At 46.2% G+C, this 19,993-nt stretch overlaps 1 protein-coding gene and 1 long non-coding RNA gene across 2 annotated transcripts in view; one reads left to right on the top strand and one right to left on the bottom strand.

Moving 5' to 3' along the window:
* Positions 1-6,337: 6,337 nt before the first annotated feature.
* ppp1r3aa (protein phosphatase 1, regulatory subunit 3Aa) lies at positions 6,338-9,687 on the bottom strand (the record flags this gene model as incomplete). The annotated part of the gene is made up of 4 exons (XM_030342545.1): positions 6,338-7,285; positions 7,995-8,083; positions 8,482-8,537; positions 8,933-9,687. Coding segments are annotated over 4 exons (1,848 nt in total), but the record flags the coding sequence as incomplete, so codon positions are not given.
* Positions 9,688-14,007: 4,320 nt separating this feature from the next.
* LOC115532601 (uncharacterized) overlaps positions 14,008-19,993 on the top strand; it is a 15,404-nt gene continuing 9,418 nt past the window's right edge. Inside the window, exon 1 of the long non-coding RNA XR_003974080.1 lies at positions 14,008-14,670. This is a non-coding gene — a long non-coding RNA (uncharacterized LOC115532601). The remainder of the gene's footprint in view (positions 14,671-19,993) is intronic.

Genomic DNA, 19,993 nt, shown 5'->3' on the forward strand with positions numbered 1-19,993 from the left:
CTTCCGTCCCTCGCTCCCCATCTCCGTCCCCCACGTCAACTTCCGAGGTCTCAGGTGGTGGTCGAGGATCCCTCGGAACGCCACTCGTCGTCGCCGGCGTCTCCTGGAAAATGTCATCGGGTGGTGTGATGCCACCGACCGCGCGATTGTCCCTTTCCTCGCACTTTAGATATATATCAGCCAATTTCTTACACTTTGAGTCTGTTGCGTTTGAGTGTCTGGGTTGGTGATCGTCTCTTCTCGTACCAGTTTCACCTTCAAGACCTTTTAATGAAGGCTTGTAACTCAGAACAACTCCTTGTGTTTCCGCTGATGTGCATTTTATCCGTGTGCTATCTGTGTCCATTACTCCAACAGACTCCTGTCTCAGGGGCGATAGTTTAATTTCGTTTTTCTCCCTAGCTCCTTCCTCTGTTGGACTTGAGGTCGATAGCCCCGGTTCAGTGGATATTAGGTCCTTGGTCAACACCTCCATGCCTGGGTTCTCACTCTGAATGTGTTGCTCTTTATCTTGCGCAATCGGGTCTAACTGGTGGTCAGGTGCTTCTGAATACATCAACGTGAGGTCCTTGGTTTCCTTCCCCAGATCTGTTTCCAATGAGTCTGGCAGGAGAGAGTTTTCATTGTTTGGCAGTGAATCTCTTCCTTCTTTGGAACAGTTTGAAACAGATTGAAACAGTTTGATTTGTAGGCCCTCCCCCTCATCTCTTTTTGTAGCCGTGTCAACTTCAAGACCTTTTAATGAAGGGATGTCGCTAGAAACCTCTCCTTGTGTTTGCACTGATGTGTATTTTATCAGTGTGTTATCTGTGTCTATTACCCCACACGATTCCTTTTTGAGGGGCGATAGTTTTGTGTCGTTATTCTCTGTAGCTCCTTCCTCTGTTGGACTTGAGGTTGATAGCCCCGGTTCAATGGAGATCAGGTCCTTGGTCAACACCTCCATGCCTGGGTTCTCACTCTGAATGTGTTGCTCTTTATCTTGTGCCATCGGTTCTAACCGGTGGTCAGGTGCTTCTGAATACATCAACGTGAGGTCCTTGGTTTCCTTCCCCAGATCTGTTTCCAATGAGTCTGGTTGGAGAGAGTTTCCATTGTTTGGCAGTGAATCTCTTCCTTCTTTGACTTCTTGGTTGCGATCCGCTTCAACACACTTCTGCCTCAAAGCACCGTCGTTACTCGTTCCATGTTGTACACCGTCCACCTTTCTCCCTTTTCTCTGGAACGTGTCCTCTGCTGTGGTGTCACAGAGCGATGACATGTCATTCGCATTCACGTGGCTTTGTGTTGATTTTGTATAACACGCTCTCGACTCATCCACCTCAAATGCATCCGTGTGCGGCGCTGCTTCTCCATGATGTGTTCCTTTGTGTTTTGATGCGTGTGAGGACCCGGTTCTGTGATCGTCCGTCTGAAACTGTTTGATTCCTTCGCCATCCCCAACGTCTCTTCCTGTACCTGTTTCATCTTCAAGTCCTTTTAATGAGGGCTTGTCGCTCAAAACCTCTGGCTGTGTTTGCACTGATGTGTATTTTATCAGTGTGTTATCTGTGTCTATTACCCCACACGACTCCTGTTTGAGGGGCGATAGTTTTGTGTCGTTATTCTTGCTAGCTCGGTCCTCTGTTCTACTTGAGGTTGATAGCCTCAGTTCAGTGGAGATCAGGTCCTTGGTCAACACCTCCATGCCTGGGTTCTCACCCTGAATGCGTTGCTCTTTATCTTGTGTAATCGGGTCTAACCGGTGGTCAGGTGGTTGTGAATACAACAATGTGAGGTCCTTGGCTTCCATCCCCAGATCTGTTTCAAATGAGTCTGCTTGGAGAGAGTTTTCATTGTTTGGCGGTGAATCTTCTTTAACCTCTTGGTTGAGATCCACTTCAACACACTTCAGTCCCAAAGCACCGTCGTTACTTATTCCATGTTGTACACCGTCCACCTTCCTTTCTATTCGGTGGAACGTGCCGTTTGTTCTGGTGTCACAGAGTGCTGACATGTCATGGTGTAAAGGCTTCGCATTCACTTTGCTTTGTGTTGATTTTATATCATGCGCTCTCGACTCATCCACCTCAAATGCATCTGTGCATGGCGCTGCTTCTCCATGATACGTTCCTTTGGTTTTTAATGTGTATGAGGGGCCGGGTTTATGATCGTCCGTCTGAACGAGCTTGATTTTTAGGCCTTCCCCCTCATATTTCTTTGTCGCCGTTTCAACTTCAAGACCATTTAATGAGGGCTTGTCGCTCAAAACCTCTCCTTGCATTTGCGCTGGTGTGTATTTTATCTGTATGTTATCCGTGTCCATCACTCGACCCAACTCCTGTTTGAGGGCTGATAGTTTTGCGTCGCTGTTCTCTCTAGCTCCTTCCTCTGTTCGACGTGGCGTTAATGACCCCGGTTCACTGGAGGTTGGATCCTTGGTCATCACCTCCTGAACTGAGTTCTTCACCTCACTCTGAACTTGTGGCTCTTTCTCTTTCGGGTCCAACCGGAGGTCAGGTGCTTCTGAATACATCAACGTGTGGTACTTCGCTTCCATCAAATCTGTTTCAAATGAGTCTGGTAGGAGAGAGTTTCCATTGTTTCGCGGTGAATCTCTTCCTTCTTTGAGACACTTTGAACCAGTTTGAAAGAGTTTGATTTCCAGGCCTTCCCCCTCATCTCTTTTTGTAGCCGTCTCAACTTCAAGATCTTTTAATGAAGGGATGTCGCTAGAAACCTCTCCTTGTGTTTGCACTGATGTGCATTTTATCTGTATGTTATCTGTGTCCTTTACTACACACGACTCCTGTTTGAGGGGCAATAGTTTTGCGTCGTAATTCTTGCTAGCTCCTCCCTCTGTTGGACTTGAGGTTGATGGCCTCATTTCAGTGGAGATCAGGTCCTTGGTCAACACCTCCATGCCTGGGTTCTTGCTCTGAACGTGTGGCTCTTTATCTTGTGCCATCGGTTCTAACTGGCGGTCAGGTGCTTCTGAATACAGCAACGTGAGGTCCTTGGTTTCCTTCCCCAGATCTGTTTCCAATGAGTCTGGTTGTAGAGAGTTTTCATGGTTTGGCCGTGAATCTCTTCCTTCTTTAACCTCTTGGTTAAGATCCACTTCGACAGACTTCTGCCTCAAAACACCGTCGTTACTCGTTCCATGTTGTACACCGTCCACCTTCCGCTCTTCTCTCTGGAACGTGTCCTCTGCTGTGGTGTCACAGAGTGCTGACATGTCATGGTCTGAAGGCTTCGCATTCACGTGGCTTTGTGTTGATTTTGTATCACGCGCTCTCGACTCATCCACCTCAAATGCATCTGTGTGTGGCGCTACTTCTCCAACATGTGCTATTTTGTGTTTTAAATCGTGCGAGGGGCCGTGTTTGTAATCTTCCATTGGAAATAATTTCATTTCTTCTCCTTTCCCCTCATCTCTTCTCGCAGCCAGTTCACTTTCAAGACCTTTAAATGAACGGATGTCGCTCAGAACCACTCCTTGCGTTTGCACTGATGTGTGTTTTATCAGTGTGTTATCTGTGTCTATTACTCCAACCGACTCTTGTTTGAGGGGCGATAGTTCTGCTTTGTTATTCTCGCTAGATCCTTCCTCTGTTGGACTTGAGGTTGATAGCTCTGGTTCAATGGAGATCAGGTCCTTGGTCAACACCTCCATGCCTGGGTTCTCTGCCTGAATGCGTTGCTCTTTATCTTGCGTAATCGGGTTCAACCGGTGGTCAGGTGCTTCTGAATACATCAATGTGAGGTCCTTGGCTTCCTTCCCCAGATCTGCTTCCAATGAGTCTGGTAGGAGAGGGTTTTCATTGTTTGGCCGTGAATCTCTTCCTTCTTTGAAACACTTTGAACCAGTTTGAACCAGTTTGATTTCTAGGCCTTCCCCCTCATCTCTTTTTGGAGCTTTGTCAACTTGAAGACCTTTTAACGTAGGGATGTCGCCAGAAACCTCTCCTTGCATTTGCACTGGTGTGTATTTCATCTGTATGTTATCTGTGTCCATCACTCGACCCGACTCCTGTTTGAGGGCTGATAGTTTTGCGTCGCTGTTCTCTCTAGCCCCTTCCTCTGTTGGACTTGACCTTAATGACCCTGGTTCACCGGAGGTCGGATCCTTGGTCATCACCTCCTGAACTGGGTTCTTCACCTCACTCTGAACTTGTGGCTCTTTATCTTTCTCCATCGGGTCTAACCGGTATTCTGGTGCTTCTGAATACATCAACGTGTGGTACTTCACTTCCATCTGATCTGCTTCCAATGAGTCTGGTTGGAGAGAGTTTCCATTGTTTGGCAGTGAATCGCTTCCTTCTTTGACCTCTTGGTTGCGATCCGCTTCAACACACTTCTGCCTCAAAGCACCGTCGTTACTCGTTCCATGTTGTAAACCGTCCACCTTTCTCCCTTTTCTCTGGAACTTGTCCTCTGCTGTGGTGTCACAGAGCAATGACATGTCATTCGCATTCACGTGGCTTTGTGTAGATTTTGTGTCACACGATTCCTGTTTGAGGGGCGAGAGTTTTGCGTTGTTGTTCTCTCTAGCTCCTTCCTCTGTTGGACTTGAGGTTGATGGCCTCAGTTCAGTGGAGATCAGGTCCTTGGTCCACGCCTCCATGCCTGGGTTCTCACTCTGCATGCGTCGCTCTTTATCTTGCGTAATCGGTTCTAACCGGTGGTCAGGTGGTTGTGAATACAACAATGTGAGGTCCTTGGCTTCCATCCCCAGATCTGTTTCAAATGAGCCTGGTTGGAGAGAGTTTTCATTGTTTGGCGGTGAATCTTCTTTGACCTCTTGGTTGAGATCCACTTCAACACACTTATGCCTCAAAGCACCGTCGTTACTCGTTCCATTTAGTACACCATCCACCTTTCTATCTCTTCTTTGGAACGTGTCCTCTGTTCTGGTGTCACAGTGTGCTGACATGTCATGGTCTAAAGGCCTCGCATTCACGTGGCTTCGTGTTGATTTTGTATCACACGCTCTCGACTCATCCACCTCAAATGCATCTGTGTGCGGAGCTGCTTCTCCATGGTGTGTTCCTTTGTGTTTTGATGCGTGTGAGAGGCCGGTTCTGTGATCGTCCGTCTGAAACTGTTTGATTCCTTCGCCGTCCCCAACGTCTCTTCCTGTACCTGTTTCATCTTCAAGACCTTTTAATGATGGTTTGTCGCTCAAAACCTCTGGCTGTGTTTGCACTGATGTGTATTTTATCAGTGTGTTATCTGTGTCTATTAACCCACACGACTCCTGTTTGAGGGGCGATAGTTTTGTGTCGTTATTCTCGCTAACTCGGTCCTCTGTTCTACTTGAGGTTGATAGCTCTGGTTCAGTGGAGATCAGGTCCTTGGTCAACACCTCCATGCCTGGGTTCTCACCCTGAATGCGTTGCTCTTTATCTTGTGTAATCGGGTCTAACCGGTGGTCAGGTGAATACAACAATGTGAGGTCCTTGGCTTCCATCCCCAGATCTGTTTCAAATGAGTCTGCTTGGAGAGAGTTTTCATTGTTTGGCGGTGAATCTTCTTTAACCTCTTGGTTGAGATCCACTTCAACACACTTATGCCTCAAAGCACCGTCGTTACTCGTTCCATGTTGTACACCGACCACCTTTTCCTCTTTTCGGTGGAACGTGCCGTTTGTTCTGGTGTCACAGTGTGCTGACATGTCATGGTCTAAAGGCTTCGCATTCACGTGGCTTTGTGTTGATTTTGTATCACACGCTCTCGACTCATCCACCTCAAATGCATCCGTGTGCGGCGCTGCTTCTCCATGCTGTGTTCCTTTGTGTTTCAATGCCGTTCCGCTCTCTTTATTTGGCCTGAATCCCTCACAATCCTTATCACCTGCTTCCCTCTGGGAGCGTTCAGTATTCACTGTGTCCCGTGGCCTAAATATCTCCTCCCCTGTATATCCTTTTCCTTCTGCGTCAGGCATTGTGAGCCTCACTTCCTCCTCTCCTCCTCCACCTCCTCCTCCATCACCTCCTCCTTCTCCACCACTCCCTCCTCCTGCGCTTCCTCCTCGTCTGAATGGGGACAACACCGAACCCGTGCGGCCCTTTGTCCCCTGTCCTTTGAATGCCTCCCTAAATGCCAGCGCGTCGTATCCCGAGTTGCGTACGATACCGCTAACCCCTTGTTCTTCCTCCCCTTCCCCACCGCTTTGAGAAAGACCCTCGCCGGGCACCGCTCCCCGTGAGATCCTATCACAGGCGCTGGCATTCTGAGACACCGCCGCCACTGTCATCTCTGTTGTCCCCCTCTCCCCAGAGCTCGTTATCCTGTCGCCCGTAGAGTCTCTGAGCGGCTCTCTCACTCCTCCATCTCCTCCTCCTCCTCCTCCTCCTCCTCCTCCTCCTCCTCCTTTTTGTTCTCTTACGCCTTCGGTGCCTCCCGTGTCCGGCGCGACATGCTCGGGCTGCCGAGTCCCTAAGCCATCCTCTGAGCCTTCGTTGTCGTCCTCAGCTGTTGTGGAGGCTGTTCCTGCCCTGCTTGGCACCTCTTCCTCAGGAGTTTCTGTCACGGAGCTCCCCTCTGGCCTCAGTGTCATGTCATGAGATCCGACCCACGCCCGCGCTGCTGGCTGCCTCTCCTGGGAGTTGGCGTGCCGGGCCGGACCGTCAGCGCGTGACACCGACACCGGCAGCCCCTTGGAGATGGTGGAGGGTGTCGTTGTACGGTGGGGCATGTCCGGGGGCGTTTGAGGTGACTGGGGTGCAGCCGGTGTGCTCGGCGTTCCGGGGTCCACCACTCGCTGTTCCGAGGGGGACATCGACGTGGCCTTCTGCAACCACGCGGATTCCGGAACGCCGGAGTGATCGCTGTGATCGCCGCCGTCGATGAAGCTCTGCCAAATGTCACACACGGACGGCGTACCTTCCCCGACGCCACATTCGACTTTGGCATCGATGAAGGCCTTCTTCGGATCACCTTTGGACGGTGTTCCCCCTTCCGTTGAGGGTTTTGACTCAACGTTCTGGGTCTTTACGCCGCTCCAGAGTTCCTCCATCTCGTTGGTAGGCCAGACCTGTGGGTTGTCGCTCGTCCAGTCCAGTGTCAGCAGAGGTATCTGGTGGTAAGTGGGTAAGGCCTTGGGGCCCTCGGCGGCCAGTTTCTGGCGAGGAGGAACCACGGTGGAACCGTCTGAGGTTGCTCCCAGAACGGGTGTGGGGTGGTGATGGTTCTGATGAGGACCAGCGGGGGCATGTGAGTTCTGCAGTGGACTGCGCTCACGCAGCAAATCTTTCACGCGAGACAGTCGCGCGGCCTTGCGTCTGCTTCGCACGCTGTCAATCTGTCGGACATGGACAAAAGCGGGACAAAGGTCGAAGGTCAAAGGCAAGCGATTCACAAAGTTCAGCTCAAGTTCAGTTTGCCTCAAAAAACTTGGCATGGCATAGCGATTACGCATTCCCTTTAAAGTCCGGCCCCCCGCCCTCCCCAAACAAGACGAAAAACGTAACCTCAGCAGATTAAGTAATCTGCTACTACATCACCGATGATTGGATCTCTGTGTAGTTCACAGGGGTATTTATGAGGCCTGCCTGCTCTGACATGAAGTGCAATGACGCAAGATACGGCGGTTACTGTTGCAAACGCATGCCAATTCTCCTTTGCTTTGCATCATCACAGTCAGGGCTCTGGCGCAAGTCACAGGTTTAAAGACAGTATTTATAGGAAGCACATGACTGTTCACAGAGTATGCATGGCATGTTCTCATGTGTCAGCAAGGCAGTCAGCCCCACATTGCAGGAGGAGAGACTTGCTAATGGACAACGATGCATTTTCATTTGTGCGTTCTAGTTCACTTTCACGGATACAAAGGGGAAGAAAACAGCAGAGGTGTGACAGTACGGCGAGACTAGACACCCTGATTTGCATGTCATCTATATGTTGACACAAAACATATTCAGTCGGGTTGTCCTGACGCTTCTGTAACTGTGGTTTATTTTGTTTGGTTTTTCTCAACAAAGGGGATTTGTGTAGAGTGTGGTTAACCTTACCAGAAGGTCGTCCTCTTGGAGTGTCTCCGTGGTGTCCGTTTTCTTTCTGCCAGCCGTCTCTGCTTTTTGTGGGATTCGGTCTTCTGAAACTGTAAAAGATCCAGAGTCAGACTTATGCACAAGGTGCATACACAGTATCAGTGTGTGCATGGTACGCACACAAATCCCAAACTGAACACAGGCACACAAGCCCAAACAAACACACATACCCACACAAACACACACACACACATACACACACACATACACATACACATACACATACACATACACACACACACACACACACACACACACACACACACACACACACACACACACACACACACACACACACACACACACCCTTTCTCTCTCTTATTCACTCACACAAACGCACGCACGCACGCACGCACACATACACACACACACACACACAAAAACACCATTCCACACATATAATGACAAACATAGAAAGCCATACACACCCACACACACCCACACACACCTGTAGTTGTTGCTTTGTCAGTGACCTCACAGGTTCGGTCTTCAGCATCACCCCTCCTGTAGTTAAAGGAGAAGTCCATCACAAACATGAACCCATTAAAAACATACAAAATACATTGAACAGATCGACAAATCAAAGGTAGGTGAGGTGAGGTATCAAAACTATGAGTGTGGCACACAGTCACACTTTTGCCAGGAGCAGAACATGAAAACAATGCCTTCAGACTTGAATAAATTGTAGACACATATTTTTGGCATTCTTACTCCAGTTAAATAATTAAAACAGGTTTAAGGATGCAAACAATCATTCAGATTTACACAATCATATGATTATTATTACATAACAACCCTGAGTTTTAAAATCACACACACATGCCCTCCAAAATCCATTTTTGAGAAATGCATCTTTTGACATTATAATGGACAATATTACAGAACTCTACTGCGCTAACCTGTTAGCCTTGAGGCAGCTCCTCTGGCCAGCTCTCTGGTGCTTGTGGAGGTGCTGCAGGAGGTGGCTCTCCTCCGTCTCCCTCTCATTTCCAGGGATCTCTTTGTGGGCCTTCTGGTGACAGAACAGGACGTAGTTCAGCCCCCGGTTGTTGGCCCAGAACGTGGCCATCTCGGTCTCGTAGCGCAGGCAGAACTCCATCCTGGTGCCGGCCGCTCCCTGCACCGGGGTCTCCAGAGCGTAGATGAAGGTGAAGCGGTCGGTCTCGCGGTCACTGGAGCCCGGGACGTACGCCGCCGGCAGCTCAAAGTGGCTCCTCCAGCCGTCGGGAGAGACCCGCACGTACACGGCCTTGCAGTAGCAGAGGTTCTCCACCCGGACCACCCCGCGCAGGGTGGAGGTGCCGGGCAGCAGCTCGATGCTCTCCAGCTCCACCTTCTGCTCCCACAGCCGCCGGCGGAGCTCCTCCGGGCCGGAGGGGACCGAGAACAGGCAGGAGAGGTGGCTGTCGGCCTGGGCCTGGGGCGGGCCCCCGGGGGGGGGGGCCTTCCCGCTCGGGGGCCCGTCGACGCTGACCCGAGCCTGGGGTGGGTCGGGGGCGGCGTCGAACTCCTTGACGGACACAAGGTCCAGGCCGAAGGCGTCCGCGAAGGACACCTTCCGTCGGACCCGTGACTGGAGGTCCGGTTCCCATTCCGGTTCCGAGTCGTCGGTGCCGACGGAGGCCTCCCCACTGTTCTCCTCCTCCGCCACCCTTTCTTCTTCTACCTCCTCCTCTTCCCCCACTTCGTCCCCCTCCTCTCCCTCCATCACCCCCCTCTCCTTCTCCCAGCTCTGGGTGGGCAGGGACACCATGGAGGCTCCGACTGAAGCCACAGTTTAAGGGTAGGCCGAAAGGGATCTGTCCTAGTGTCTGTCTGTCTGGTCCGGGTGCAGGGAGCAAAGTGGCCCCCTCTCCTGGTTCCAGTGGAACAGAGAGAGAGAGAGAGGGAGAGAGAGAGAGAGAGAGGGAGAGGGAGAGGGAGAGAGGGGCAAAGAGGGGGGTGAGGACGTGACTGGACACACGGAGTCTAATTACCGCCAAACATTGTGTCTTCTGAGCCAGGCCCTATAAATAGTCGCATGAAACAAGACTGTTGAGAGTTGGATCCCCCACTGCCCCACAGGGGTCATTGCACTTCTCACATTATGCTTTGCTTGATGTATAAGGTCTCAACTAAATACTGTGTATGTATTTATACCAAAGCATTGTTGAATACTTGGTTCCTGATTGGTCGAAGATTGTTCAGAGTTTGTGCATACGTTTAAAGGGACACCTCTGTCTTTTAACAGTTCTGAATCAATCCAACTTTTACATACCGTCAAAAGTCAGATACAGCTATCAACAAGGTGTTTCCTTGACAACGCATAAACACATTTTTCGAAATTCCCCCTGGGGATCAATAAAATATTTATCTATCTATCCATCTTAAAAAAAATTGCTAAAAGTGCCAAGGAAGAATATTACATTTTGAGTAAGTTGAAGAAGAAGAACGAGTATAGATAATAATCATATAATGACTAAATCAACTCATATCTAATCATTGTTGGTAGCTGCGGGATAAGTGTAATAAACTACGCTATCGGGGCCTTCAGTTATTGGAAAATAATGTACTTGACTTCGAATAACAGGACATCCCGTTGCAGTTCAATCATTCCATATCTGCCGTATCTGCTATGTTATGTTATTACAGAGATAGCGATCGTATTTAAGATTCACACGGATTCTATCAAATCATCACATGGGATACAATATAAAGATGAACACGATTAGCAAATTCATCATGTTTTCACGATTACAGTCCAAAAAGCTTACCTTGCTCAGAGAGACAGGCTAGTTCCCCACACACCTTGTAGCTCTACACTCAAAGACATGCAAGGAGAAAGCTGAAGAAAAGTATCTCCCTGAAGGTTAAAAAAACAAGTTCGACACCCTGGCAGATCATCCAGGATCGGTTTTTGGTGAAGCTATGAGATCCATCAATTTGCATAGGAAAAGCTGCATGCAATAACTACGCAGTGCACTGAAAAGAGATGATGGATGTAATGACGACTCTGTGTTTTGAATGTGTCAACATTCAAGTGCCAACCCATCCAAAGTGCTTTGGGGCTCGGTGAAACTGGTTGCTATGGTATGCAGAGATACTCGATATAGTAGCATGGCGAACATTGAATTTGGGCTTGGGTAATATGTGAGTGATATATATGTTAACAAACTCGGCTGTGAATTTAAGAATCTATACATATTGAATGACATCCAATCAATACATAACACAATCCACAGACTATGACACTGTACATTATGTCATTGCCCTGTTCTGGCAAGGCTCTGAGGTAGTTTAATCAAGTGAAATAATATTATATGCAAAATGAATTTTAAAGTCTGTCCAAGGTAATGCAAACAAAGTGTACGCTGTATGTATACCGCGAATGCCTTAAACATCTAGCATGCCACCACTCCTTCTTCTTGTAGTTTGATCAAAAGATGTAGCATGTAGGTGCATTCAAAACCCATTCCACCTGGACAGCTGTTTGCATCTGGTGGTAAACTTAATCACTGTAATCATGTGTGAGCATAACAACACTGAGGTAATGCTACAGAGGTGACTTAATCTCCAACGACGCAGATCTGGATTTACCCGTTCTGCTCTGCATGGAGAACACTTCAATGTATGCATCATGTATGCATCATGTATCTATAGTTAAATTTCAATACCACATACTGTGAAATATCTCAATTGTCTGCAACAATCTTTTACAATAACCATCTGTACCACTCATATTTTTTACAGGCCTATATTTTCCGTGGTTGTGTTTGTAGATTTGTTGAGAGTTTTTTTTTTAAATATATGTATACATTATGTATTTGTATGACTGTTCTGTACTTTCTGCTGTGACACCCTAAGCTCCCGCCTGTGATGATAAGGTAAGTATTTTACATATGCATATATTACGTTTGTATATGTTATCATATCTTCAATAAGATATGATAATTAATGACAGATTTCAATGTGACTATAATGAATGCAGGAGCTGATTCGAAAATATGACGAGAAAACTAGAGTGATAGGATTCCTGGGATGCTGTAGCCTACTGGGAAACTGGGGCAGAAAAATACATATGTTTTCTTTTGAGTTCAACGTCAAATTATTGCTATATTTAACCAACCGTTATAGGACACAAGTCACAAAAACATGCTGAATGTTAAATATGTAGAGTTCCTGTAGAGAATATTGTCCTACAAACAAACTTTAGATGCCTGCCGTTAATAAGCAGGTAGGTGTAAGGCATCTTTCCCAATGATGTCAGGTACAGAAAATACAATCAAATAACTAAAATGCTGAAATGGGGCTCAAGTTTTTTGTAGGAACCTTTTTATTGTTTGCATGAACCCTTGGAAATAGTACATTTCTCTATACTACCAGTAGGTGGCACTACATGATTGGTTATAGGCCACTGTGTTCGTTGGCATCTGTTTCAGCAAACAATATTTGCATTTATCATTTACGAGGCTTAGGGGGTAATGTACTGTCATAACAAACAAACAACCTACTTAAATGTTTGGTTTTGATATGATTAGGTTTATGATCGTGGGTCGTTAATTAAGTTCCATAATAAACAGTAGCCTATTCAGCGCCTTTTGACAGAGTAGGTCTATCCTTTGACGACCAGTAGGTGGCAGCAAAATACAACAGTTAATCTTTCATCTAATTATTCTCATTAGTTCAGGGCTGCCGTTTTTTTTATATTCATAGTCACAAAACAATCTTCAAAATTCACTAGGCTAGCCTTAAGTCAAAAGGTTACATTTGAAAGGATCTGCGTATCTACATTGTGTGGGTCTACAATGTCCCCCTGTAAAGCGTGCAAACCAAAACGCTCTGCAGGCTTTGAACCAACGGTACGGAGTTATTAAAAATGAGATATATTTACGTAAACAATCTGCATGCTAAAAAATAACATCTAGTCTAAAGGCATGTTGCAAGTGTTTTTATATGTGCTTGGAAATATTGTCATGAAATCGTCTAAAATAAAAGACAAGCGTTTTATGTTTTTAGAGATATAAAACAATGTAATCTATCAATTACTCTAAGCAAATGTATTTTCTCATAGTGTTGATATACCGTCAATAATTGTGGAATTGGAACTTATTATTATTTGACTATTCTGACGATGATTTTATTGTTGTTTTCGAGGCCCATGCAAATAAACACACAAACAAAAACACAGTTCGGCCTTCAGACAAACAACAGTTTACCAGAAGTGTCTCGATAAATAATCACATTAAATATTATTTTTTAATTCTCAACATTTTAGTCACCTATAAATGTTATTGTAAACGTCTAACTTTCGATTTAATTTTAGGTTAAATATAATAACTAATGCATAATTGACTTTTCCTAAATAAATAGGCTTCCTTCATTAATCGCTAAAGGTTGCAGTGGATATAGGTCATTTTATTTTCTACCAGAAATGTTGGAGGAATTTGAAACACTTTCTTTGAAAACCGAGCAGCAAAATAATGTTTTTTCTTATAGCGCAATAGATCTAGACTTTTATATATTATGCCACATTTAGTAAATACATGTGTTAAATGTGTTTATAGGTCTATATTATAATATTTGATTAGTCGATTAGATAGAACCCACAGTAGACTACAAATATTTTAAGACAGTCAATTATATTGACATGTTGACGTGTTGACAGCAATGTTGTTTTTATGTTTTTTCTTATTTGCAACATGTTAATAATAGGCTTTGAGGTATTTTTGTGCTTCCAATAAGGTTAAGATAAATCTCACCGTAGCATATATGTGCTCTTAATACAATCTTAAAAGATACGTATCGTACTATACTACTATTACTTCTAATACCCCGACAGCGGTCGAATCAGCACTAAAACACTGAAACATTTTCAACATTCATATTTTATTGCAACAATTTAAAAAAACATTTTTTTTTTCTCGCATTGGATTCCCTCACACAGGCAGAGCTAGACAGCCTTGAATCACCGCCATCCACCCCACACAACTGTAGCGTATGAAACGCCCGAAAAAAAACCTCAATCTGTTTGCTTATCTTTGCACCAGGGTTGCCTAAAAAAAAAAAACAGAACAAACACGTCAACTTTCCCCAGACTTTTCCCGCGTGTGTTTACACATAGCAGGTGGACCCCACGTCACACGGGGTCGCAGCACGCCCCAAAATAACAACACACCACTCCGCGCCCAGTCTATTCGCCCCGGGGGCTGCGTTCCTAATAAGCTAGTCCCAAACACTCGGTGGCGGTGGAGGAATACATCTTGATGTGTTGAATCGCAATGCAAAAAAAACAAGCTTGCTTCTTTTCGGGATTGCGCGTCATGCGAGAGGCATTCAAACAGGACTCGATGTACGGCTTTTTCTGTTGCATTAGTAATAACAGCAGCAGCGGCGTTGACTGAAGACAGCAGGAGAGGCGAGAGAGACTTCTTCGCGTGTGTCTGCAGCGGAGGAATATCTCAGCTTTTTATTTACTCTTCTGCGTGTTGTTCCTTTTTCTACCTTATGGTTGACTTCTGCGGTCACGTGTGACACGTCTTTTTTTTGAAGCCAGCGGTAAACGGAACGACGACTTCTCACACACCTGGCGGCACTTTTGTATTTTGACCCCCCCAAAAAAGAAGAAGATATAGCTTATACCTGCGTCCCCCTTTTTTGGGTAAGTTGACACCTACGCTTTTGTTTGTTTGTTTGTTGGTTTGTTTGTTTGTTTGTTTGTTGGTTTGTTTCACGGCCTGTTTTTGAGTTTTACTTTTACTTCGCGTTAGAGGGGACCCTCGGCCCCGGTCCTTCTCTCTGGACTACTGCGGGATTAGTGAAGTGGATGCCCTCACGTTTAAGGGGGCGAGATGCAACATCTGCAAACCCCCCCGTTGGTATACCAATAAAGTCGTCACTTTATATTTTTTTGATATGATGACATGTCAATAATAACATGGTGACATATGTTGCATGTTGCGTGTTTTGCATTAGTTCCACGCAATAGTTGGTGTGTTTCTGTGATGTTGGGAGGACCGTGACCGCGTCTCCATGCTAGGCAGCGAGGATGCAGCGCGGTGCCTCCCGCTGACTGACGGGCTGATAACAGCCCCGATGAGATGGATGAGAACGATTCCTATAATGTATATAAAACGACCCCATCCAAAAGTGAAACTGCATATGTAGCCAACCGCATAGCCTAAATGAAGTGATATCTTTTTTTTATCCAACATTTTGAGTTTGAGACATTTAGAGGCTTTTTCTAAGGGAATTCAGAATAAAACGTTTGGTTTTAGATTTAAAGTGGTGTATATGGATTATTTATACGTAGGTATTAGACGTAGATTTAGATGTTGTGAGATTGAGGTTTTTGTTTGCAAAAATTGTGTAGTTAAATAGCAATTATACATAAATGAACATGTATCCATCTGTGTTTTTATATATTTATTTATTTTGAGACAACATGAAACTATTATTCATAATGAACCTACTCCATTCTTTAACCTATTATCCTTTTTTTGTTATTATACATTACAAGGTGTATTTGAAGCACTGCAATTGCAGCACATTTACAATAAAGTCCTTATCATATTGCTGAATACCCTATACTATATTACATTCAGTTTAGTTTTTAATCGTTTTTGTGTATTTTTTATCAATAAATATAAAACATTTTTGTAACCAAAAAATGTAAAATTGCTATTAGCCTCTAATCCTTAATCTGCAGCATGATCTTCAATCACTGACCTCGCTTTGATCATCTACATCTTACCGTGTCAGTAGTTCCATATTTTATAGTCCTTTTTCTTGTCTGTCCAGTAACAAACAGCGAGGCCGATGTCAGCGACGCTGCTATGAAATGATGATTGTTATTACATGTTACAATGACGTCTATATTCACTAAAATAATCGTTTAATTCAATCAGTAACTCTTAATCCTCAATAATGTCAGCCACACATGGTCGTCTATACAACTCTCTCTCTCTCTCTCTCTCTCTCTCTCTCTCTCTCTCTCTCTCTCTCAGCCTCTGTACTGTAATCACAGCCGCCGTCACCCTCCACTTCCCCACCACCTACACCCCCACCCATCCTCCGTCAGCACCCCCCTCTACACCACCAGCACCTTAAAATAAATAACCATACTTTCGATAGGTGTAACACCTTTTTTTTATGTAGTGTAGGTGGTGGGCAACTCTTGTGTGTTGGGTCAAGACAGAGGGCCTAACCAGGTGTAGCCCGGGCGTGTGTAGGGGTGCGCTAGGCTCCAGGGGCCTGCGCTCTGATCAGCTCTCACCCTCGATGGATTAACGGAGGCCAGACTCTTTGTTCCATGCCGCAGGGTGCACAGGTGTTCTCTCTCTCTCTCTCTCTCTCTCTCTCTCTCTCTCTCTCTCTCTCTCTCTCTCTCTCTCTCTCTCTCTCTCTCTCTCTCTCTCCTTCCCCCCCCCCCCCCCCCCCCTGCTTTTCATTTCAATGCAGGTGTGTGCCAGACACCACCACCACCTCTACCTCCACCTCCACCCCACCCATACCTACACACACACACACACACACCCGTAGACCTGGAGTCTAACACTTCTCTTAGCCTCTGGCCACTGTTAGCGGTCGTCGTGAAAACGTTCGCAACACGCCACAATCCCCCTCTCTTTTTCTCTTTCTCTTCCCCTACTCCCCACAGAGGCCTCTGTAATGGTTTTATACGTTTCGACGCGGCTCGTATACCTGCCATGTACTGACTTAGTCCCCTGCTGCGGCCTCTTATGATGCTAATCTTTATTAGTATTAATGGTTATTTATTTATTTTTCAAAAGCGGGAAAGGAGAAAAAAAAAAGATGAACGCGGAACTAATGGCTGCCGACTGTTGTTGAGAGGGGGGCACTTATTACCGTGCGCACTCCCCACTCTGCGTCCATTCTTTTGATTGCTGCATTTATCATTGGGTGGCCATGCTCCACATTATGGTAATAGGAAAATGAATGTCCTCCACAGGATTAATGTGTATACCCTGTCATGCCTTTCTCAATCATTTATCAAAATTAAGTTTTGGCTTTGCCTTTTTTAACGGTTACGGGTTGGCTTCCTGCATCTCTATAGACAGAGTCCTCCAATGTCGAAAGAAACTCGGGGAAAAAAGCACAGAGAGAAAGAGAGAGACTGGGGGACTCGGGGCCGGTGGAAACACTTCATTTTTCACGCTTTTATTTAGTCGTTCTTAAAAACCCAAACACCCCCTGCTTGCTTGTATTCCCCGCTGGCGATGGAAACGGTGTCAGCGTAGTAAGCAGAACTGGCAATCGCTCCCAGGATGTGACCGCCATTTGTAAACCGTTCGAGACAATTCTATTTGCTGAGTGAAGCTATTTACCATAAGCCGCTGAAACAAATAGGCCAGCACTTGCTCACTTCTTTTGGATCAGCGTTTGAATTACCCCATCGCCCCCTACTACCCAGTCCTCCTTCAACACTGGTGTAATGAAACAGCCCCGTCGGCTACAGCCAAGAGGTGTTGCACGTACGTTTCTTTCTTCTCATACCGGGGGGTTGGGGTTGGTCTCTGAGTCGTGCGTAACCAAACATCCCCCTGTCTTACCTACATAACCTACACAGTGTGTTTCTCTATACCGCGGCCGCGACCCTGTCACTAAGCCTAATGGCAATTAAACGCAAAAGGTTTTTCTGTTTTTATCCCCGTCAACTTTTTTCAGAAATGTTTCCATGACAACCTCCATGCAAGTTAAAGTAACCAGAAGTGATCAAGTCCTTTCTTTTCTTCCTACTTCCCCCCCCCCCCCGCCCCCACCACCACCACCACCAGTTCGTTCCTAGCCCCCCCCCCAAATAAGAATGGAATTTGTGTTGACAGTGCTGGCCTTTAATGGCACTATTGTGCCGCTCAGAAACTATTTGTTTACCAGGATCATGTGCTGGGAGCTGTCACCGGAGGGAGGGATTGGCTCCTTAAGATAAAAGAGTGTAGTACATGCCTAGGAGGACCCGGGCACTTTTTTTCTTCTGGTCCTTTTCTTTTGCACTGTAATTATCCCACATCACAGTCAGTGTTTTGGTGTGTGTGTGTGTGTGTGTGTGGGTATGTGTGTGTGGGTGTGTGTGCGCGTTGGTGTGTGTGTGTTGTTGCGTGTGTGTGTGTGTGAGTGTGTGAGAGAGAGAGAGAGAGAGAGAGAGAGAGAGAGAGAGAGAGAGAGAGAGCCCCCGGTTAGCACTAAGTCACTCTCTGAAGGAGCTCAGGGTTTTTTAGTTCCGCTCTGGGTCACTTTCTTAAGCCGGGCTCGTCGGCCGCTCTCCCCCTGAGTGAGGTTTCAGCGGCGGGGTTTTCCTCCGGACCGAGGAGCCAGCGAGGATGGGCGGGGCCGGGGATAGGGGACCCAGTCAGCTGCCCCCACACACCCAGTGCTGTGTTTGGAGTGGTCCGCTTTGTTTGTTTTCCATCAGGCTCCGTAACTAAACACATGTCTCCTTTTTCTATCAGTCTGCGCTTAAACTGCTCACAGGGTTTTTTAGGTTCCTTGTCTTTTTTAACAGTTTTCATGCGGGCGACAGTGTCATCAAGTGTTTCAAAAGCAGCGAACGGCCGACCCGAGCGTCGTTCAGTATCAGGTCGTGTTCCGTGAGCAGTCGAAACGCAAACAAGTGAAGCCAATGACCCAGCTCCCATTGGGCCAAACAAAACGAAAACGTTCTCCACTTGGCTGTCGTGCGATAATCACCCGTCGAATCATAAAACAAACTCTGGCTACGTCTGCGCGTCGACTTTTTTGCGAAACAATTTCTGCTTCCTCGTGTTTTTCTTTTGTGGTTATTTTTTTCCAACGCCTAATCCAAACCCTTGAGTTCTGCCCGTGACCTTGTCCCTAACAGTCATATCCCCCCCCCCTCACCCCCGAACCACCATCCTGTATAACAGCTAATCCCCGCCAGTTGACCTGTCAACCCGTTTACGAGCTGGTTTATCAAATAAACGCCATAATTCCTTTTGAATTCACGTACCGTTGGATTTTACAACCCCCCCCATTTTCTAAGCCTCTTAGTTATTTCTTTGTTCTTCCCTGGCCAGTCAACAAGTCAGCGCTGTGTGAAGACATGGCAAGTCCCTAATCAAACCACGGTCAGATGGAGTGTGTGTGTGTGTGTGTGTGTGTGTGTGTGTGTGTGTGTGTGTGTGTGTGTGTGTGTGTGTGTGTGTGTGTGTGTGTGTGTGTGTGTGTGTGTGTGTGTGTGTGTGGGCATTTGTGTGTGTGTGCCGGGTGTGAGGAAAAAATGTGTGAGGACCGTTGGTCCTGTGTTTTATTTATTTTTTATAAAGATGGAGGGTTACTCGTGGTGTAGGGCAAGGTCGGCGTCTGCGTGGAATGCTGTAGGGCGTCTCTCTCTCTCTCTCTCTCTCTCTCTCTCTCTCTCTCTCTCTCTCTCTCTCTCTCTCTCTCTCTCTCTCTCTCTCTCTCTCTCTCTCTCTCTCTCTCTGTTGTAAACAGTGCAAAGAGACAGAAAACAACCAGAGCACCGCTGCTAGCTCAGACATTATTCAAAGCTTTCCAGAGATCAGTAAAGCCATGTTTTAGCTAGCGTTTGACAAAGCTAATTGTCAAATTGGCAGCTGTTAATTGGCTATTCATGTGTTTGAGGCCAGCTTGATGTACTACCTGCGACGATAAAGGCGGTGTGTTGATAACTGACACACGTGTGCTCCTGAATACGTTTAAAAGAAGACGTTTCCTCAGAATGAGATGTTCGTATTCCAATACAATGGTGAATGAGTTGTACCCTACATTCTGAGCAATATATGCGTTTTCGCTAATTACTCTTCAGACTCTTCAATCGTTTTTTTGTGCTATTGTAGTCATGAAAAGCCAACTTAATTTATTTTCTATTCTCAATTTAATTGAGACAGTTACCTTAGATTTTATATGTAATACCACACTTTTACTTTAGCCACCGGACAAGTTGCAGATCAAAGGTTGTGTTTTCCCGTTGATGAGCGAATCAA

Source organism: Gadus morhua, chromosome 19, assembly GCF_902167405.1.
Source record: "Gadus morhua chromosome 19, gadMor3.0, whole genome shotgun sequence".
In the NCBI taxonomy this organism is placed as follows: Eukaryota; Metazoa; Chordata; class Actinopteri; order Gadiformes; family Gadidae; genus Gadus; species Gadus morhua.